Raw genomic sequence first — 22,720 nt, forward strand, 5'->3', positions numbered from 1 at the left:
TATCATAAGTAATCTTTTGCCCTTCACTGTATGTTCTTTTAATTAGTCCTTATGCTGGTTCTTTCTCCCTAAAGAGCCTGATTAATTAATAATTCCTCCGTCACTGCTCAGACCGCAGACAGAGCTGGAGATTTCCTTAACTCCCTTGCAGTCCTTGCTACAATTTCTGTTCACACCTTTGTGTTCACCAGCTGTTGCAGGACATGATGACTCAGTAGAAAACGACTTGCATTTATCATGGCATCCTTGTGTGCTGCATTTATCCTTGTAGTGCTGATAAACGCCAGCTGCAGGGAGCCGGGACTGGGACACTCCGGTCAGAAGTAATCCCTTAGTGCATGAACTTGCTGTGCTTCCAAGGTGTGTGGAAGCTTAAACGCTGGGAGTGCTTCCTTCTGTCCTTCCAGATGCAAAGTGGAGCAGAAGAGGCCAAGAACGTGTCTGTGCAAGCAAGGTCTGAGGTCTGGAAACAGGCACAGGAGTCTGGGGGCACATGCTGCTGGTGCCTCACTTCAGTTTTTGGCAGCATAAGGATGGGGCAGGTGCCCACTGCGACTGGGGACATCCTGTTCCCAGAGATTTTCAGTGCTTGGCTGACTGAGGTCCTTAACAGCCCGGTCTGACTGGGACCAGGAGCAGGAGCTTGGGGTAAAGATGCCTAAATTCAATTCCACAAAAATTACTCTGTGATTCTGTTTCTTTCCCATTGTTCACTTTGCAGCACGCCTAGAATGAATGTCTCTGATTTAGGAGGTGATAGAACCCCCAGTGCCAGGTGCTCTGTGTCAGCAGAGCAGGAGCTGGGGGACAGCGAGGTGTCCGATGCCTGGGGGCGGTGCTGGATGTGCTGTAGCATCCTCCTGAGGAGGATGCTCCCGTAGGAACGCCAGGCTGCTGCCACAGTTTGCTGCTCAGCAATCACATCCCAGCAGTGGGGAGCTGGGCCTCGGGGTCTCTCCCCTGAGCAGCTCCGTGCAGGCTGCTCATGGGGAAACGTGTTTCCTTTATGGGTGGGAGAGCTTGAAATACTCCAGTGTGATCAAGGTGGCATAATGTATTCTCAGGGGGAATAACTGGCATTTCTCCCGGTAAATACGCTCCTCTGGCTCTCCCTCATTAATTCCCGAGGAGCAGCGACAGCCTGCTCCCAGCCTCGCCGCCCTGGAGTCCTGGGAAGGCTCGTGTTTGCTCATTTGGGCGTGCAGGTGGTTTGCCTGTGGGACGCGCAGCCCGCGGAGCCCCCGGGAGCCAGGGAACACACGGCGTGTTTGAGGTGCGCAGCCGGAGCGAGCTCAGCTGCGCTGCGAGCACCGCGCACTGCGGGAGCTCGGCCGGGGCACAGCGCGTCCCCCGCGCTGCTCTGAGTTTACCGGAGCTTGGAGAGAGCAATTCCTCCGTTCCGGTGGCAGCACGGAGGAAGCCGATCCCTGCAACGGGCTGACACGGTGCCAGAGAGGAAAACAACAGGCAGGGCTGGAGTGTGAGGCGCAGGGTGATTTGCAAAAGGTGCCAACCAAACAAATTGTGTACACTCTGTTTTGGCAACCAGCTGGTGCTCTGCAGAAGGGAACAAAGCATGGGAAAGGAGAGAGAGGCAGAGAGGGGAGAGATTCGGTCCTCAGTGCATACTGAGAGAAAAGTTCATTCTCTGTCTGCAATGGAAACCACGGTCCCGTTCTCCTCCCGTGGATCCGTGTGCTCCATGCAGCTCGGGCAGTGCCAGGTGGGCACAATCTCACGTCATGGATGGATCTGCTGGGGTCAGCAGGTGACACAACAACACAGACCACAGTATCAATTAGCAACGTGCTCCACTCTTCAGTTTGAAAACTTTGGGGATTTCATACCCAACCTTTGAACATGGCCCAGTCAAGTGACCATCACGGCAGCCAATTCCATGACTTGCAGATAAGAGGTTTGTCACAAATACGGCTGTGGCAGGGTTTGCAGTGTCTCCCTGCAGCTCTGCTTTCATTTTTCCATGGGCAAGGACTCCTTTTTGCAGACAGAGCAAAACCCGAGGTGTGGGTGCAGGGGTGTATGCTGGGGGCTCATTGGGAGGGCTGGTCCTTGTGCTGTGCTCCCTTGGAGTGCCCACTGCTGCTGATACCCTGCTCTGAGCCAACTCGGGGCATTAAGCCAATAAACAACTCCATGGGCTGAACAGAGAAATGGTAATGCCTGGAATCATAGAGGGAGAGAAGCTGGCCCTTCAATCCCTGGCCCCCACCTGCTGAACCCCTCCCTCGGCCAATGCCATTCCCTGGCACTCGGGCAGGGACAGCCCCAGCTCAACCGTGGGGTTCAGAGGCACTGAATGCCCTTTGTGGACCCCAAAAACTGCTTCAATAGAAGACAAATGGCTGTTGCTCAGGTATGGAACAGCCTTGGACGGAGTGGTCCAGCTGCTTGGAGAGGCCAGAGCCAGTCTCAGAGACACATGGGAGGTTTCAGCTCCTCAGGGGTGTTTTGGCATGGCTGCACAGGTGTTATTTTGAGGACAAAGGCGTGATTTTTCCTTTCTGGGTGCACTCGGCAGCCTGGTGCATGTCTGTGCTCCATCCAGTTGTACCCACCTGTGCAAGGGTATGTTTTCTAACCCTGGACCTGCCAAGCCTCCACCACTTGCCTCTGGCACCCCCCAGCTGTGCTGCTCCTCCTGGGGAGCATTTATGGTCAAAAAATCATGCTTTTACCTCTTTTATGAAGTTCATGAAGCGGGCGCCGAACCTCCAGGCCTTGTGCCGGTGGCACTGCAGGGAGTTCACGGTCATCTGCGGCGCGCGCTGGTAGCAGACGGACACCACGTGCACCGCGTCGTACAACAGGGCAGCGTCTGTCTAAAGGGAAGGGGAACAGCGTTGGTGGCCGTGGGGTGTCGTAGGAAAAGGTGGAACCCCCTCTGTGTCACCCCCTGCCAGCCCCAGGGTTTCTCTGTCCGTGTTCCCTGCTGATCATCCCTTGGCTCTTTAGACCAAAAGCTCGGGGTTCTGTCTAAAATCAGCGATTCTGGAAGTGTCATTTGTCTCTGATTAACTCTTCGGGTTGTTTCTTGCACATTTCCTGCTGTGGTGTCAAAGAGGGAGGCAGCGACTTCTAAATGTAGAAGGTAGTAACAGAGTTTTCTTGTTGAGTCTGTTTTGTCTGAGTGTAAAAAAAACAACTATATGAGAACATATTTTCCACACTATTTTTTACATGGGAAAATAAGAAACAGAGATGTTTGTGGGCACACAATTTTCCAAAAATGACCCAAACTGTCACCAAAATCAGGACCTCATGGCTTTGTGACATATTCCAGCATTTCAGTGATCTGACCTAGGGAGAACATTTTTTTCTCCATATAATGTGATGATTTTAGATTCAATTTGAGATGCCCCATCTCACCTCCAAACACGGATCAAGAGAATGTGATTTATTTTTCACTCTGATGTGGTAAGACCTCCTAGTGAAAATACATTATTTGCTGGCTTCACAGAGCCACAAAACAGATGCGAGTGTAGCAGCAGCGTAATAAACCACAATAAAACAAAATAATACAGCAAATAACTGAGCAAACATCTAACAGGACGTAGCCATGGAGAAAATCCTCCAGCATTGGCAGCCATCCCTGTGACCTTCCCTTCCCTCATCGACCAAGCATGAAGAGCAGGAGCCCCACCTGCATCCGTGGGTGGGTATGGACCTCAGCAGGGACAGGTTTGTGAGTGTGGGGCTGGGGGAAAGGGGAGGCAAGGATATGTCCAAGCAATTTCATGGTGAATTACAGACTGTAATGCCCAGCTGAGTCCAGGGCCCCACTGGACAGACACCTGGCAAACAGAAATCCAAGGCAGGATGCCTCTGAGAAAGCAAAGAGGGGCCGGGAGCAGAGGCAGTGCTGCTGCAGGCACAGGAGGGCTCAGCTGTGGGCAGCCTGGGGAGAGGCAGGAGCCTGCAGGAGAATGGGGGTCTCTCCTCTAACAACTAAAACAACAGGAGGAATCTGAGGAGCCATTTCAAGGTGAAAGTCTGGGAGGCTTTGCCACTTTGCAGGGCTGGTTCTGGCAGATCCAAAGGAGAGGGAAGTAGGGAGCCAGTCAGCAATTCCGGGGGTCGGAGACAGCCTCGCAGGGAAGACAGATGGGCGAGCAGGTGCTGTACCTTCTGAGCAGTAACTCAGCAGAGCAGAGCTGCCATCAGACCCTAAAAGGAGTCATCAGAGCTGCAGCACAGCTCATCTTTGGGCATTGCTTTGGCGCTTTCTCCCTGCATCAATCTTGGCAAAGTGCCTGGCCCAGCCTGGCCATGTGCTGTGCTCCCAGCCCAGGGAGCTGGTGTCGCACTGCTCTCGGGGGCAGCTGGAGCCCTTTGGGACAGGTCCTGGCTACCTGCCTTGTCTGGTGGCAAATCTGTTGGCAGCTGGGCCTGAGCAGGAGCATTACCACAGCAGTGGGGCATGGGCTTCACCCCAGACTTTGAAGGACAGTTATTAAAGAATGCAAGAAAATACCTCAGGGCAGATACCTGGGATGAGGTGTTACTGGTACAAGAACCAATAAAAGTAACATTTAGGCCTTAATGACTGTTCCTGCCCTCCTTACCACCCTGCTCTGCTTCCCAGACCCCTGTGCCCTGTTTGAATTGCCCGTACCATCATCACACCATCGAGAAGCCCCAGCTCTGCCTTGGGCGCCGACTGCAGCCGCTCCATGGACCACTTCTCAATGATGGAGGACACGTACGGGTTCTCCACGTTGAGGATCCGGAAGCCGGTCAGGTTCACCCCAGAGTAGCGATATGGTTCTAGGTCTAATGCATAAAGATCCTTAAAAGAGAGAAACCGGTTTAAACATTTTGTTTAGCTTTGTTTTGTTTGAGTTTTCTGCATCGCTTCATGTCTGTGTTTGGAGTGAGACAGCAGAGCCTGCAGGAGGTGGGAGGGAGGACATATCCCTCAGGAATTCAGAGGATTGTGCTGTCTGTTGCCGTCAGTCGCTGCTTGCAGAGGCCTGTAGGTGTTGGTGGAATTTGGGTGCCGTATGTGCAGGTTCCCCCACACGCAGCAGAAGGGAACTCCTACCAAAGAGCCAAAGAACTTGGTCTCTGCATGAAAGAGGCGAGTGGATCGTGGGGAGAAAACCAGAATCACTGCCTCTGACCCTGAAAAAAGAGACTTGCAACCCAGGGAGGGGGGACAAGGCAGAGTTTCTGTGTCTGAAGCTCCCATGGGCCTTTCCATGGAGGATTTGCTGGGAGTGCTGAGGCCCACAGGGTGCTGCGGATGACAGAGTCACTCTGAATGCAAAACACCAATTTGCAGACTATCAAAGAGGAACTAAGACGCATTTCTTGACATTCCGACCAGCCTACACAGTCTGCAGATGAATGAGGGTGCCCTTTATATGATGTAAAAACCAGAGCCAGGCAGTGCTCAGCCCTGCTGGCTGCCAGCCTGCGAGCATCACTTAGCAGACAGCGAGGGGCACTGGGGGTACTGGGGGGCACTGGGGCAGCACTGCTGTGGTGCAGCTCTTGGCTTTCCACATGTCTGAATATCAGCTTCAGTGCTCGGGAACAAGTCTGAGTAGTTTGGGGTTAGACAGCATGTCAGGAGCATGTGGCAGCTGATCTGCTCCCCAAAGCCAGGCAGCTCACCCAAGGGGGTGAGTGAGGGAGTGCAGTAAGATGGCAGCCAGGGGTGCCTTGGTTAATGGGAACCATTTGTTGGATGGGACATATTTAATCAGTTTATCCTGAACAACTTCTGCAAGTGTTTCATGGCAGTATAAATGTGGGGAGGCGGAAAGGCAACACCACAAGTCTTCTGCAGCAGAGCGTGGGGTGCATATGTGGCATTCATTGCTTATCACAAGGGCTTATCAAAAAGAGGTTCAATATGGTATGAGATGCTGTGGCTGTGGCTGTGCTGGGGCTGGTCTGTGCTGTGTGATAGGGCTGTGCTGCTGGGACACAGCTACACTGTGGGGCCACCCAGCTACAGCACCCATCTGCCCACGGAGGGCTGGCGAAGTCCACACAGGCTGCCCTAAGCAAAGCAGAACAACAGCAGCACTTGCCAGCAACTGAGACATCATTCTCCATGAGGGAGTGAGGGTTCTTACGGCTGTTTTGGTTTAATAAGCTTTGGGGGTTTGATCTTTTCCATAAGCCTGGCCCCAGCCTCTGCAGCCCCAGAGCTCACTGCTGATGGATGCAGTGCTCAAATCTGCAGGTGCAGCAGGGACCAAATCATTAATCACCCTACAATGGAGGTCGGGGCTTGGGGTTTTGGGTTGGTTTTTTTCCCCTGAAAAATTGCAAGTGCAAACCTGCATGTTCTGTTAAAGGCCATTGGGAAAACCAGTCCACAATGTTGACTTTTGAATGACTTAAGGGAGTTAAGGGCAAATAACAGTGGTTTGACCTCAGACAGGTGCTCATGTCTCTGGCTGTGAGGGGGGACAGCAGTTCTGTGCCTGACCTGCTGGAATGGATCTGTTTTTTCAAGATTCATTTTTAATCAGACATTTCAGTTTGTATCCCAGAAACTGTTGTGAGGAAATAATTTTTTGTTGCAAAAGCTGATGATTTCCCCCTCAGAATGTGACCATATATGACAAATCACATCCCCCAAGCTCCAGACCCCATGGTCTCTGTTGCCCATCTGTCAAACCACCAGCCCTGGCCACCTCTCAGATCCCACCAGTATTTTGGGTGCTGTCCCTGCCCTGCTGCTCCCCACTGACCCTTCCTTTCACCAAGTTCCTATAGAAACCAACCTCCCATCAGGTCCCCCCCTTGGTTCCAGTTTAAATCTCAGCTGCAGCCTGATTTATCACCTCCTGGAATCAGAGGATAATTCAGAATACCAGCTGAGTGTCAGGATGTGGGGAGGTGTGGATGAGAATCATCAGATCAGTTTCTTCTGGATTTTCTGCTCCTGCACAGCCACAAATTGAAACATCTGGTTCTATTTTCCACCTCATCTACATTCCCTTTCACTCATTATTTTCTGTACTGCAGATTAATTCTCCCCTCCACCCTTTATTTTACTCTCGGTGTTTCTGTGACGCTCTCCCCCATCCCCAGTTCGCCCAGCTCGGGCTCCTCGGTGGTGGCAGCAATGCTGAGGACTGATCCTCAGTGCATCCCACGTCCTCAGTGGGAAGCTGGGAAGGTGGGTGTCCAGGAAGGGCATCCCTGTTGCTGCCTGCGGGTGAGGTGTCCCCACAGCTCTGCCCCGGGATCTGGCAGGGGGGCATTGGCTGTGTCTGCAAAGCCCCATTTTACAGACTGCTGAGACAGCCCCAGAAAAGTGGAGTTCTGGGCTTCTCCCTGCAGGGGCTTTGGGTGTAAAATCTGCACGTGACAGAGACCAGGGCTCATCAGAGATCCTCCTCCTGCTCCTCCCCGTCCTCCTCCTGTGGTGGAAAAGGCTGATGGGGCTCTTCATGCTGGAGTCAGTGAACTGTAGTCGTGCTGCCTAGCAAAATGTTGAAGCATTTCATGCCAAGTGTTGATACACTGTGCTCAGTATTGACTGGGGACCTTTTAGAAACATTCAGTATAACATAATAGACTAATTCATTAGCACCCCATGGGTCTCGTACTGGGGAAGCTGAAGCACAGGCATTGCAAGCTAGGAAAACATTGCCTTAAGGAATGACAGATTAAAATATCTTTCCCATGATATAACTGTTATTTCAGGAAAGTGGCATTAATTGTGATTGCTTATCTATTAATTTATTATAATTCCTCTTTTCCCACCTCCAGGCTGTACCTACACATGAAATGTACTCCAGGCTCAGCTGGGGCTGATTAATAGGAGGTTATCTGGGAAATGCTTAAAGCTGCCTGGAATAGATAATGGCAGCAGGGGTAATTAAAATGTCTTTTGCATTTGAAAAATAAATTTTGTAGTTTTTAAGGGTTAGTTTAGTCTGTTTCTTTCCTAAAGGCAAAAAGATAAATTGGATTTTCAAAATCACACAAAATTCAACAGTAGAGTAGACAATAGCATCTTAAATGGAGACAAAAGTGACCCTGCCAGGAAAGCCAAATGCCTCTCAGAGTCAGAGAGGAACTGGCCTATGCTTAACAGAGGGGGGTTAATGTCAGGCTGAGTTCCTTCCTGCAAAATAAACCTTCAGGACTGAAGCTTGGATCACAGCAGGGCTGCTCCTGGCTGCAGAGGGGTTTCTGGGGGCTCATCCCCAGCTCCTGCTGAATTGGGGTCCCACCAAATCCTGGGTGGAGGCTGCAGCCTTGCACTCTCCCTGTGCTCATTGTCAGTGCGTGGGGAGCTGCACTGAAATCAAAATGACTGGAAGGGAGAATAAAACTGGAACCCACATCTGTGCATTCCAAAGGAGTGACCTGTCCAAGGTCACTGGGCTCTGACCCTGACCTGCAGCGAAGTCCAGCCCTGCTCTCTCCTTCTGGTAGGGTCCCAGATCTCGCATTTCCTTGCGTTTCCCACCCCATCACGGTGCCGTGCACTCCAGGATCAGACCAGTCCCACCCTCCCGCTCCAGCTGCCCCCTCATATTCCACCCCCCATCAGGAGTGTACAAGGTGTGTCCACAGACAGATACTTACCAGAGTGGTGAAGATGAAGTGGTAATATTCTGTCATCATCCCCATTGCCATAGCCTTAAGGAGAGTAGGGAAAAGAGGTTAGTAAAGTGGATACAAGAATATAACAACAGCCATGCAACATAAAACTCAGAGCTCATAGGTGAATGTGGCAGGAGAGACCCGGAAGCACTGGGACTGGATTGAGGATTGATCTCATGGAACAGTTAAGCCATGCTTTGTCAGCAAGAGGCACGTGCTCAAGTGCTGAGCTGAGCTGCGCTGTGGTCCTCAAGCTGTTCTGAAACAGTGGCAAAGCCTCAGTATCCAGCTGCCATGAGGGCTGGTGGCATCTCTGGGTGACACGGGTTGTCCCTGGGTGTGCCAGGACGGTGGCACTTCTCCATGCTCATGGATGCATGTGACAATGCAGGATCCTCCCGGGCCACAGGATCCTCCAGGGCCACAGGCTCTGTTGGCACAGCTGTGAGAAAGGGGATCACCTTTCCTTCTCCAGTACTAAATGAGCAGCCTCACATAAACCTGTGCAGACTGACCATAAATAGCCTGTTCTTATAGTTACACATCCGTGTAATGGCCAGGAAGCCAGCTGAAAGGGTTTTGATTCCTGACACGTGTAATTCTGAGCCTCTGCATCCCCACCTTCAATCCCATTTGTGCAGTGAGTACATGGAGCTCCTGCCTCTGTCCCTCCTTCCTGGGCACAACACTCAGATCCTAACTTAGGGCCTGGTTTAGAAGTGGGTCAGTGAAGGTGTAGGCACAAGGATGGGGAGTGGGAATACCCCGTCCCTCAGCTTTTGGAGATCATGGTCCAGAGGGCCCTTGGACAGCACAGCTTGAGATTCTCTGCCAGCCCCTGCACGGAGGAGGCCTTCTGCAGATTGCTGGGATTTGCATAAGTGAGCACTGGAGAGAGCAGACTGTCCTGGAAGCTCTTTCAGAGAACAACCATGGGCTGAAGGGGTCTTGGCTGGATGACCGTGTCCAGGCCCCACACAACATGGGGGAGAACATTTCAGTCTATGAGAAAGGTCACCTTGAAGCTGGTGGCTGGTGAGAGGAAGACTCCCGTGGGTTTGGCTGGGATGCTGACTGTGTGAGCATGTTTTCTGGAGAAAACACGTGCAAGAGCACTTTAGAATCCCCACTGATGGGAAAGCGACTTCAAGTCCCCCCAGGAAATGTTTGCTTCCCTTGGTTTTTTTGCTAAAATTACTAGGGCGGAATTTACCTCCGAGGAAGGAAGTGACAGTCTGAAAAGAAGTGACATGTGAAAAAAACAGCAAAAAGGAAAGGGTCTGGATTGCAAGCCTAGATATTTTGACTCTGGAGTGTGATTTCACCCCAGGTTTCCTGCTCTGGAAGTAGCTTTTAGAAAGACTGGGGCTGTCCCTGTGGCCATTCACCATCCTGTTCCCCAATCCCTGCCTGGTCAGTGGATCCAGGGGGCTGCAGTGTAGCTCCCTCCCTCCTGCACACCCTGGTTCAAAGAGCTGAAGCAGGGAGTGGTACCTCAGTATGCGAAGCATCAGTTAGTGATGGGAAGCCAATCTGGAGCAAATAATGAGACCCCGCTTCAGATTCTACAGCTGGGTCATTCTGTCCATAGCTGAGGAGCCCAGACACACTGCCAGAAGGAAGCTCCAGCTTCCCAGCACTGGCAGCCTGGGGCAGGATGCATCTGGGTTTGTGGGGAAATGAATAAATGATCCTCCAGGTGGATAAGCCACAGGCAGTGGCCAGGATGAGAGCAGGAGCTGACAGGCACAGCTGTGCCCTGCGGAGCACAGCGGCTGCTTGGGACAGTGCAAGGAAGCCTGGGAACAGACCCAGAGTGATAACAAGGCACCAAAACTGAGCAAGGCTGAAGAATCTGGGGTAGAATGGGAAAGCCTCACAAGCAGGACTCACTCTCTGATAGGTTTCTATATGATTTGCTTTCCAAGAGGGCAAAATAATGAATGGTTTGATGTCTGGTCACTCCAAGGGACCCAGGCTAGAGCAGTACTTGACAGCATCATCTGTACAGTTGTGCCAGCTCATGTGGTGTTACTCATGGATTACTGATTTACTACTCCAGTTAAAAAAAAACTGCCCAAATGATCAGAGGTGTGCTGTGGGAGCATGGAACCTTGAATCCCTGGGGAGCAAGATCCTGACTGGCATGATGGTGTGTGCACTGCTCAGTCAGAAGTGCCTCAGCCAGCACAGGCTGTAGGTGCTCAAATCTTCTGTGTTATCTGAAGATGTGCAATGAAAATCAGTGTGAAGGAGTGGAAATTTTAGCACAAGTCTTGTGAGAACCTTGTTGCCATCCACGAGGCTGCATGGGGGTGGCAGCAGAGCCAAGAGACTCGACTCTGTCCAGCCAAATGTCTGCAGAGCTGGCTGGTGTAGTGACCAAAATGTTACAAAAGGCACATAACAGCAATAAAATATGAATATTACTGATTCTGGCATAAAAAGAAGTCTGGGCCTTTCTCCCTGTTGTTTTTTTGGTTTTTTTTTGCAGTCCATTATTTGTTCTGTGCACTGTTCTTCTACCACTGCTCAGGGAAGCAGACTCCCAACCTCCAGGAGATGGCTTTGCCTAGCTCGTACTTTCAGTGGAAAAGAGCTGTTTCACAAATGAAGGTGGCACCTCTAGACATGCATTTCTTGCTACAGGTAGAAAAGTGAGGGAAAGATAAGGTTTCTAAGCTTCTTAATCTTCAGCACATGCAGGTGACCTGCAGGTCGTGGTGCACTGCTCTGAGCCTGCCCGATGTTACACACCAGAGTGGCCAGGCATGCAGACCAGTCAGGCAGTGGTTTGAGTTTGTGCAACTTCCCAGACTCTGAAAATACTTCACGGTATTTCCCTGAGTAAAAATACACTGTGTTATATTGCTAAGCTGAAATCCATGGCTTCAGGTCCTGACAAAACCCCGACACACAGACAAACCCAGCCAGAAAGACTTAGAGAGACTTGTCTCCCCTAGTCCCCCCTCTCCTCCATCTTCCTCACTCTGCACTGGTGGTGATGAGCTGAGCAGATGGCACAATAAACTATAATAAACTGCGTAATAAGTGAGCAGCACCAAACACAACCAGCACGGGAAAATAACTGGCAGGAGACAATGAGCTCCTTCTATTGCTTCCCGTAATAATCCCTCCCAGGCTTTCCAAGTTCTCTGAGCATTTCCCTTCATTTTGCATCAAGCAGGCTGCAGGAGAAGGCTCTTGCCTTGTGCTCAGTTTCTCATCCCTTCAGGGATTTATTTAATCTGTGTGGTGGTGTTGTGCTGAGCTGATAGGAGCAACACTTCCACCGGCTGGTTTTTAGCAGCTCTGTGAGAGCCTTTTCCTCTGCCTCATATTGACCCTGAAACCCAAAGGCACTTGGGAATGAGGAGGAGCTGGGGCGAGCAGCAAGAATGCCAGTGGAGGAACTTGTGGAGGAAGAAAGGACAGAGCCTAAATGAATGGAAAATCACTGACATCTGGCTTAAAGTCCAAGAATTGCAGACGGTGCTGGGGAAAGGACAGAGGATGCTGTCCCTCCTGGCTGGGCCTGGCTGGGAGAGCCACAGGTACCAATCTGGATGGAGGGGGAAGAGGGAAGAGAGAAGAAGGAAGTGGGAAGAAGGAAGAAGGCTGGGGCTGTGCAGCTGCAGGGAAAGGCACAGAATTGTCAAGCACCAGCCTGGGCCTGGCGCTGCATTCGGCACCGCCCCTTCTCCTCCTGTACCATTTGTTCGTTCTTACCCACAGCCACTGTTTGGTACTTCCAGTTTTTCTGTGAAAACTCCATTTTCTGTAGAAATCCAACAGTGTCCTTGAAGGATGGGCATGCCGTAGCTTTTAGTGTGGCTGTGGATTGTGGCCCAAGGGAAAGCTGCACCCCAGTGTGGGGCCACCCCACACCCATGGGCTCCACGGCAGCCACTTTGCTTTCCCCCTCGTCCCCGCTCACCTGCTTGAGGATCTGAGCTGCCATCAGGTGGCTGCAGTCGAAGATGATGCGAAATTCCCTGCCCCGCTTCATCTCCTTGAGCAGCGGCCGGGCATCGTCAGTGTCCAGCGGGAGCTGGCGGATCTTCAGGCGGATGTTGTAGCGGGACGGGGCCATGATGAGCTCCTGCAGCCGTATGAGGCCTTCAGGTGTCACATAGAGACAAACCCACAGTGTTACAGGTCTGCTTTCCCCACGGGCTGGGCCACAGCAGCTCAGTGCTTCCCCTGTTCCCCATGGAATGAGACCAGGGCCTCCTTCCCTCCCTCCCTCCCTCCATCCATCCCACCCTCAAATGGCCATTGCTAAAGGGTATCAAAGCCAAGGTGTCGCACGTCAACCATTAACCCCAGAACAGCTCTTCTAGGACAGAATGGCTTTTCCTGGTGCTTCCCTGCCACTGCTGCAGCCAGTAGAGCTGGATGGGATCCCTGCACTAGGTAGGAAGGGGAGAACAGCAGGTTGGTCCTAACCTCTGACACTTCTGGGATCGCAAAAAAATTTTCTTAAGCAGATGTGCCCTTGAGAAAGGACAGGATATGATAATCAGCTACACAACAAATTAAAATCTGCATATCTACCACGCACAGCAGCAAAAGGAAAAAGTGACTATGCGCTTGGATTTATGAGTCGCGTAGATTGTAACGGTCACTTAATCACAACTCGTAACTTCCTACTACCCTCAGAATTCATTCCTGTTTCCTGTGCAAGGCAAAGAGCCATGGTGGATGCAGCTGAGCAGGAATTATTGGAATCTGGTGTTGCAAGGAGAATTTCAGCAGATGCCTATTGCAAAAGGGAGAAGCGTGTCCCTCTGCATAGTAGAAGAAACACATTAGAATATGCCACGAAGGGAACATACTGTGACCCACATTTGCAAAACAGGAATGTCAAACTGTGTTCTCATCAGCCCTCCCCTAAAGAAACCATTTGGTTTAGTGAAATTAGGTTGGACAGGCTATCCAATGTGGCTTTTGTTTTTTGGGGGGTCTATATCTAGTGCTGTGCAGTGCTTTGCTTTGTTTAACCATCAACAGATTTCCTTACATGAAGAACTTTGCCAGCTCTGTGTTACAGAATTATCCAGAAAACAACAAACTTTCCAGAACTGCTTTTGGTTTTAGCTGGGAACTGCTCCCTCCATGGCCACTGCAGACAGGGGCTTTTCTGGGGCAGAGGGGCACCACAGTCCCAAAAGAGCCAGGATGAGATGGTCACCCCATGTCAATGAACCCCCCCATGACCCTTTGCCAGCTCATGGAGCCAGGAGTTCCCCACTTTCTGAGAGCTTTGTGAATGAAATGCTGAGAAAGATCCCAGGGCCTCCCACAGCACCATTCAGAACTCCTGGGAACCCGTCACTGCACGGGGCATCATTTGGCTCCTGAGAGGGTTCATTGGGAAAGTTCCCAAAGAGACCCAAACCAGAAAATCTCCAGGATTCCTTCTTTAACCCCTCCTTTACCCACCTGTGCTGTCGTCGTACACCACCGTGGCTGACCTCCATTTCAGATACTGCACAAGGTCCAGGATGGCGTGGCTCAGGGAAGCATAATCAGGATACAGGTTGACATAGAAAGTGTCCTTGTTATCCAAAGGGTGGTGCTTCCATCGGAGCTGTATGTGGGGGACTTCCAGGGCATTGCAGATAGACTGGACTGCATTGGTGCAGGAGCCTTGGGAAGGTCCAAATATTGCAACGACCCCCAGAGCGAGCTGGTCACAGGCTGGAGGGGGAAGGGAGGGAAGTTGTCAGCAAAGCCTTGGGGGGCTGAGTGGGAGGCAGCCCTGGGCACAGCCCTGCTGCTTGCCCTGGGCTGGGGCAGTGGGTAGACAGACACTTCTGGGCACTGACCCAGCACTGATATTGGGTAATTACAGCAGGGAGGAGGCACAGAGAGAGAGAGGAGGAGTTATGCCAGGTGGGTCTGGACCAGTGGGTAGAGGCACAGAGGAGTCCCAGGCTCCTCTGAGGGAGCCGCCAGCACAAAACCATTTGAAAAGGGACAGGGGGTCACTGGGCTGGCTGGGAGCAGGTAGCTCCCTCCTGGTGATGTCCCTCCAGCAGCAGCCAGCTCAGGCAGCAGGTTTCCTTTCTCCCCAGCCGGAATCAAACTCCACGAGCCTGCAGGTCACCAGCTCGCAGCCTTTGCTGTGCAGTCCCTCCCCTTCGGCAATTCAAGTGTGCTGCTGTTATCCAGTAATCAAAAGTGACTGTTATTAAGAGAACAGAACATCCATGCGATGGATGTGAACACTGCCAGTGATACAGTGACACAAACACAGGCATGGCCTCCAGACCTTCGCTCAGGATTAGAGCAAATGCTGAAAGGAGTTTTGTGAGGTTTTCAGAGGGAAAAAAGGTAGTTGTTCCCCTTGTATTAAAATGCCTCTGGAAGGTCAGCTCCGGCAGGAGTTCTCATCCAGATCACTGGTGAGAGCAGGACAGAACAAGCTGCTGGTCTGGAAACCAGACCTTTCGTACGCTGAACAAATGGCCACAAAGCTGCTCAGAAGTTTGCTCTGCTCTTACCTTTCTTAGTTGCTTCAAAGCTGTCGTGGAAGTGTATCCTCTGGATATCATAGGTTAGGGTTGTGTTGGGCAGCAAAGTTCTGTTCCTGTTAATGATGTTGGCGGAGAATCGGAAGGCATGTTCCTCGGCACTCATCACCTGCGGGTTGGGGCCATCTGCGTACTCAAAGATTCCTCCTGCAAGATAAAAAAATCCACCTTTGAGCTGCAGTTTTTTTCATAAACTTATGCAGCAAGGATGAGAAAACTCTTGGAACGTTTGCAGATGGAGCAGGGCTTGCTTGAGGACCTGTCCTGTACTGAAATGAAGACAAGAAGACTTGGGATTTTCTTACATCCTGATGCACCTGAGAATGTTCAGGATGGCAGCTTTGTGCGGCAACAAGAGGCAGTTTAAAGTCTTGGAATATTTTTATGAGCCAGATAAGTGGCTTCCCATAAAACTATAGGACCAGACCTTGGGAAGTAGACAGGCTTATTGCCCAGCTGCAGGGAGGCTCCAGGTCTGTGCTCTGAGGAGTTACTGGGTACAAAACTGGCACTGCCCTCCTCTTGAAATCCTCCTGCCTCATCACCCACCTCTGGTCCTCGCACAGGAGACAGGCAGGGCAGTGCTGCTGATGGCTATTTTTAGTGCCATTTTCAGTCCCCTTCTCCTGTTTTATTGTTCCTCATGTTTAGTTCTCCATGTTCTTAATTCAAGCCAGCAGAGACCTCTGGATCTGCCTACCCTACAGCTCCTCTGCTCAGTAATGCATATCTCGGATGCAGCTTTCCTGTGTCCAAAAGTTGTTAATGCCATTACACCTCCCCAAGGGCAACAAGCTCATGTCGCAGCATCGCTGGGTTTTTTGGCTCCGTGTCTGTGAGTCTTGTCCTCAGTTCCCACTGACAGCCACGCTAACTGGAGTGACTTGGTGCAGGCATGGGTTATGTAACGATGTGTCCTTGTCTCTGAGATGCAGGAGCCATCCCGCGCCCCTTGCAGAACCACAGAAAGACACAAACCTTGCTCTATCTTATTCAAAAGTAAACCAAAATAATTAATGGATGAGTGAGATAAGCAAGTACAATTGGTAACAGATGGTCTCAGGGTTCATTAGCAGAAGGAAAATCTTCCTCTTCAATTTAAGATAGTCTTCAAATGTTTTGTTGTAGACAACAGATGTCTGCTCAGCCCTCCTGGCTTTCAGGCAATGCCATGAATCCTTCTCCAGCAGCTGGAGCACATTTTCTATAGTTTTGTGGCAGTTTGGTGTTAGCCAGGAGTGCCAGTTTGGCCAGAGACACGCTGACAGCTTCGCTGATGGCCGTGCTCTGGCTGTCCTCCCAGGAATGTGACCAGAGCCATGGAGTGGATGAAGCACAGGAGTGATGGTTGGAGATGTTCTCAGCAAGGAAGCAGAAGGACTTGCAAAAGGCCTCTGACTTTCTGTTCCCCTTGATCGTGACAAGTCCCTTTCCTCCTCTTCCTCTGCAGTCTTCGTGCATCTGTGTCCCCAGTCGTGAACTGAGTGTAGGAATTAATTTACATTCATAGACATAAAAAAGTTTGAGCTGTTCCCTGCATGTCTCTGCTAGAAAAAACCACTGAACTCGGTGCTAATTTTGGTAATAGGCAGAAGAATAAAGAAAAAGAGGCTGAATGCTCATTCTGGAGCGTCATTTCAGTCTCACATGATTTTCAGCCAGTCACTCATGGGCAGGTTTTCAATCCAGAATGCTGAACAGCGTAGGCAGGAGTGTAGCAGAATTGTCCACGTGCCTCATTCTCACTGGATTATGCCAAAACATTTGGGTTTTGACTGGTGCAAAGAAAAATTATTCATCCACATCAAAGTTTGCACATGCTAGCAGCTCAATTTAAGTTTCTTAGGGCAGAAGAAGGTTCATATACATCAGACACAATAAACAAAACTAATGTGAGTCTGAGATTCACTCCTGTCTTTCTGTTCAAAGCTTCACTGTCCAGACTGTTTAGAAAGGGATTTTTTGTTTTACAGCATCATCCTGAAGTGATAACTGATTCATGTTACATTGATTATCCACTAGCTAGCATTAGGCTTTCTCCCAGCCCAGCACTTTCAGAGTTGCGCTGGAGCATGTCTTATTATGAGAGAGTATAGAGGGGCTGGGTATGTGGATTATCGGTGTTTGAGCCTAAATAAATTCCCATTCCAGACATCCAACTATATATAGTTGGATATAATAGGCTTTTTGACAGGAAAGAATTTTCTGTGCAGCCACCCAGTACCTTGAGTTCAGGGCCAGGCGATGAGAGAGCTGACAGGCAGAAGGGATGCATTTCTGTGTATTTCCCATTGCTGGGAGCACACCGGGAATACACTGAGACATTGGGAATCTCCCACAGCTGCCGAGGTGCTGAGGGCAACCACCACATGCCCCAGCCTGGTCTTTGCTCCAAAACTGGGGAGACTGGGAGCAGCTGATGTGAGCTCTGCACTGCTGGCACGGCGCATCCCGTCGGATCCTCACATCCCACACTGCCGTCCCTCTTGGCTGCTGTGCCGCTCCTTCAGAGACGTTCATTCCCATCATTATTTAAAGAGCCTAATAACTAGCTTGAAACAGCTGATTAATGCATAATCTTCATCATGATTACACAGCATAACTGGCATTAATTTGCAAAGCCAGCTAATTATGAAAATAATTGTTGCAGTTCTTCCATTTGAGCAAAATGGAGACGCTCAGCTCGTGGTATTGAGAGTGCGAGAGATGTGACATCAGCTGGCTGATGGCCTGGCTGGGGGACCCCAGGGGTCCCCTGCAACCCTCAGCAGGAGAGATGAAGGAGCAGGGCTGGGCAATCTGCTGCTGAGGGCTGGGCAGTGGTGGGTAGCTCCACTGCAAGTGATCCCACATGGGCCTTGGGCAGAAACCTCATCTGGCTTCACTCACAAACGAGAATCATTGGGTGTGAAAGTCCACAACAAAACAGTCTCCACTTTTATACACCACCTGTCAACGAATCCCACCTGAGAGAGGAAAACTAAAGCTCCTTTAGTGTTGCTGTCCCTCCCTAAACCTCTGCCCTATTTTGGAAGCTAGTTCCAGTGCCTTGGAGATCACTGGATGCTCTGTGGTGCTCATGGCCTTTCCCCCTATTTCCTGTCTGTGCAGGTCTCAGCTTCTCATTCCTTCTTTCTTTCCCTCCCATTGCTTGGCAGAGAGATAAAAGATGGCCGTGACAAGGTCTGTCATGCTTTGTGACATCCTCCTGAGGTTCGTGAGAGGATTAGCTGCCTGATTTATCTGTGCTGTTCCTTGACCAGTCAATAGAGCCCGTGGACTCCCCACTGCAGTGCCATGTGCTGTTCAACCCATGCTGAAGTTTATCAATTCAGGTTGACTTTGTTTGCATAGATATTTTTCCCTGGAAACCCTCTTTTTATGCATGTTTGTAGTGCCTTTGGTGCAGTGGGATCTGGGACTGGAGTCAGCCTTGTAGGAGATGCCTCACACAAGCTGTTGATGAAGGCTTTCAACCCTTATCGCTTACTTTTCCATAGTTTTTTATGAAGTCATCCATTATTATATCTGACTTCTTGGGTTTTAAAATAAATCCCAGGCAGGTTAAATAATTATTCAGTTGTCTTTTACTCTTAAAGCAGACTAATTGCTCTCTGGAGAGTGTTAACCAGCATATGGGAAAACACACTAATTACAATCAACTTCATGTCTGACTGGTTTATGTTATTTTATTTGATGACCTCGACATTGCTGCTAAGGTGAGGGGTTTCCAAAATCTGAAATGAGATTCCAGAGCAAATGCCTGAAACTCCCTTTGGATCTAGACCAGAGGAGCAATAGTGGGGCCAGGCTGGCAGAAGGAGCCTGGCCTGGCACAAGGGGAAATTTGGCTGAAAACCACAGAGGGTCTCACTCGGAGTAGCAGAACTTGAGCCTCTCTTCAGGGTAAGACCTGGATCCCACAGAACACCTAAAATCCCTTTGATGACAATCAGAACAGGCCCAGGTCTGTCTGCGTCCAGCAAAGCTGCACTGCATTCCTCTGTCCCCAGGGGTGGTGCTGGAAGACCTTGGGAATGGCCCCAGAATGGAGCTGGAAAGACACCTGGACAATGAGCTGGGAACCATCCTCCACTACTCCAGTGATCCCAGAACGTGGCTGCATGGGCTCAGTGCCAGTGCAGTTATTTTTAGCTTTGTCAAGAGCTAAGTCAAGAAGGAGAATGTATTTTAGGTTTTCATTTCTCCCCTCTTTTGCTTTTTACCAAAACAAACTGCTTCATTTTCAGAAAGAAAATTCCAGCAGCCCTCAGCATGTGGTGTGATCTCTTATCTTCTACTCCTTATAAATCATGGAGTTATTTAGCTTTGAAGAACAACTATTTCTGATAACACTTTTCTCTCCCCCGCTGACAGTGTTGTTCACACATTTAGACAGCTCTGACAGCCTCTTTCCGTGTGACATCCGGGAAGAAATACCTGGTTTGAGACAGCTCTTACCGAGGATGGAGCCAGCGGAGCTCCGCAGGGACACGGGAGCTCCCGTTGCCTCTCACAGCCCTTCCATGCCCAGAACTGTACTTTTTGTGGTTTTTTTCTCTGAGGTTATAAAATGTTTTTCCTCTTGCCTTCTGAGGCATGGAATTTGCCCTCTTCTGAGGACAAATCACGCTGTTTTGGGGACAGTATTAGCAAATGGGCTGATCAGGATAGGTACACAGAATTGAGTGCCTGTTCCTGCAGGATGCTGCTCCACAGGTCCCTGAGGTAGAGAATGGAGAATCTGTGGAGAGTCTTCCTCACAGAGCTGCCTCCCTGGGAAGGCTTGGAGAACGACACTGCTGCTTGGCTGACAAGTCCAGTGGGGAGAATCTCAATGTCATGGCCCAAGACCCCTGAGAGCTGCTGTTTATACAGCAGCATTATGTAGAGAAATGAGACAACACTGCTGGGAAGTGAAAGAAAGTTCCCTGGAACATGAGGTTGTGACTGGGAATGGGGCTTCAACTCCCAGAGCTTGCCCATCCTGAGGGACTGTGACAGTCTCAGGTGCAATAACAAGGATGCAGTGAGAGCAGCAAAATCCAGAAGGTAATAAATATCAGCAAAACAAAAAGGGAAAGCAGTGACAGATTTATTCAGAAGTCTCTCCTTGCACCTTCCCCCAAGGAGCTGCTACTGTGAAATGCTCTGCAAGCATGCTCCAAGGAGCTGGTCCTGTGCTCAGCCCAGCATGGAGCAGAGCCCCCAGGTCTGGTGTCGATGCCAGCTGGTCCCAGAAACAAACCCACCCTATAAACTGATGAGTGAGGAAAGCAGCGCCAGGAGCTCTGGGGGCTCCCACCCTACCAGAGCCCTAGTTACTCCTGGGAAGCCCTTGCCGACAGAGAGGTGCAGTGGATCCCCCTGCCCCAGCCCTCCACAGGCTCCCATCCAGCCCTATGTGCCAGATGGCAGCATCCTGGGATGTGCCCTGCAGCAGGACCACGGAGCTGCTCCATGCCAAGGCAGTAAGCACAACTTGAAAACTGATTGAAACAAACCTTCTGGGAAGGAGCTGAAAATAATTCCCGCGGTCTGTCAGTGGGTTCTTGGTTCTGACAGAGAGGCAGGATCTGAGTCCTTGTCCCCTTCAACTGCTGCTGATCATGCACTGGCCCTGTCACTTCAGCATGGCACTGCTTAATGTGATGCAGCACAGCCACGGATCCAAAGCAATTTCAGGCTTCATCAACACGCATCACGCAAGAGAGCCCCTGTGCATAGCTCGGCGGCCCGGGGGCTGAGCTGGCCCTGCCCATGGGAGCTCCTCGCTCTGGATGCTGATTGCTAAAAACCCAGGAGCAGGATCTGCCTGCAACACAGGGAGAGGATTAACCTCAGAGCCGCTGTGTCTGGATCACTTACGCTCACACTCTGCCTGTGTTCACTGTGTGTCTCTTACAAAGGCACCAGCCTGTCCCTGAGCTGCTCCCACCCTGGCAGCTTCCTTGGCTCTCAGGTCCAAGGCCTTTCCACCTGTTTTTTCTGAGGACCCCAGTTTCATGCTGCCTCCATGGGCTGATGAAGCCCATGACATACCTGCCCATCCATGAACTTTCCCTGGGTCCACGATACCCTACAGAGAGATGGAGCCAAGTAGGGGCTGTGCACAGCCCCTGTGGGCTTGGGTTTGAGCGTTCCTGAACTCTCCAGCACACCTGACTGGATTTGCTCCCCAGCATCCTTCCAAGAGGCAGAACGTGGAGCTTGAATCCCCCGTGAGCTCAGAGGAGGGACAGGCACAGTGGGGTGGCCGATCCCCACAGTGTCCAGGAGCTTGCTGTCCCCAAACACCCTCAAACGTGACCAGGAACATTTCTATTTCAGCTGCTGTGACTCTGCATCGTGGGGCCAAACCTGAGTGGGAACAGTCCCGCTGTAACCACCCTGCCACAGCCGCCACACTGGCCACTCTGGGGGTGTCCCTCAGACCCCACGGTGGCTCGTAGAGGAGCTGATGGACAGAGATACATTCCCAGTGCCTCTGATTCCACCACATGGTGCAGCAGGAGGAAGAGCCAGGTACTTGCTGAGTAATGCCAAGAAAATGAATTCAACCAGAAAATCAGATCCGCAAAGTGTGAGTGTGTCCCACGAGGAGGGATTTCCCGCCTGCCAGGACAGAAATCCCATCACAGCAGGTTGATCCATTCCCAGGAGACGGTGTCTCCTTCTTTTCTCATTCTGGTATTGAATATGCAAAATCCTATTTCATTTGCTCTGAATTAGGCACTTCATGTCACAGGGGGTGACATTCTTCTATGTATAAGCTGCTTAACAGATGAGCAGTCAAGTGGCAAAGCAATACATTATTAATGCTTCTGGTAAAATTAACTGATTAAAACCACTGGAGCTAAAATGTATGTATCAGCACTTTACTGGCACTAAATGAGGAATTAATGGAACATGGCGGGTTGTGTTTTTAATGAGCAGTAGATAGGGAAGGTCTGGAAAGGTTTGTCACTGCTCCTAGGGATGACCTGTTGCATCCTCGGCTGGACGTTGGCACTGCTCGTCCCCATGGGCCAGGGCATGGCCAGGGCATGGCAGAACAGGCTGTGACTCCTAGAAGCAAACTTCTCCTCATTGCAAGCCCTCCTCGTTTGGCCTAATTGGCAGCGTTTCCTCTGCCATGCTTTGAACAAGCTGTTCTGGTGTTGCACGTTTGACATCTGAGGAAGAGCGTTTACCGCAGTGGCAGAGCGTAACCCCGACCAAAGGAGTGGATCAAAGCGCTAATCTGAGATCAAAAGCCTTCAGTGGTGCTACAGCAGAAATAAATTAAGTTAGCAACAGATTTCTTAATGATATTTAAATTTCTAATTTGCATAATACATGATTAAAATGAAATGGGCTTTTTTTTCTTTTTTTTTAAGCAGGCTCAATTAATTTAAAAAAAGAAAGCAGCATCATACTCTCAGAGGAACAGATTCCCATCAAGATAAAGGCAAGGAAAATGCCACAAAACTTTTAATTTACCGAATATTCAGCTCAGGAAATGCAAATCTCCCAAAGTGACTGTGAAGTTGCAGCCTGAGACCTCCCTTAGGGGCAGATGTCCCAGTGACCCCCAATCCCAC

The 22,720-nt window shown here is 50.6% G+C and overlaps 1 protein-coding gene across 1 annotated transcript in view; it reads right to left on the bottom strand.

The window, feature by feature from the left end:
• Positions 1 to 22,720, bottom strand: part of GRIK3 (glutamate ionotropic receptor kainate type subunit 3) — a 107,727-nt gene that overhangs the window by 36,603 nt on the left and 48,404 nt on the right. The window contains exons 2-7 of the mRNA XM_042015448.1: positions 15,108 to 15,284; positions 14,044 to 14,301; positions 12,536 to 12,717; positions 8,581 to 8,634; positions 4,634 to 4,807; positions 2,697 to 2,840 (exon numbers count right to left, since the gene is read on the bottom strand). Of these exons, the coding sequence (XP_041871382.1) occupies positions 2,697 to 2,840; positions 4,634 to 4,807; positions 8,581 to 8,634; positions 12,536 to 12,717; positions 14,044 to 14,301; positions 15,108 to 15,284 (989 nt within the window). The remainder of the gene's footprint in view (positions 1 to 2,696; positions 2,841 to 4,633; positions 4,808 to 8,580; positions 8,635 to 12,535; positions 12,718 to 14,043; positions 14,302 to 15,107; positions 15,285 to 22,720) is intronic.

The sequence above is a fragment of the Corvus kubaryi genome, unplaced genomic scaffold (genome assembly GCF_017639235.1).
Source record: "Corvus kubaryi isolate FWS band 111438036 unplaced genomic scaffold, C.kubaryi_AGA036_p1.0 split3-37304, whole genome shotgun sequence".
In the NCBI taxonomy this organism is placed as follows: Eukaryota; Metazoa; Chordata; class Aves; order Passeriformes; family Corvidae; genus Corvus; species Corvus kubaryi.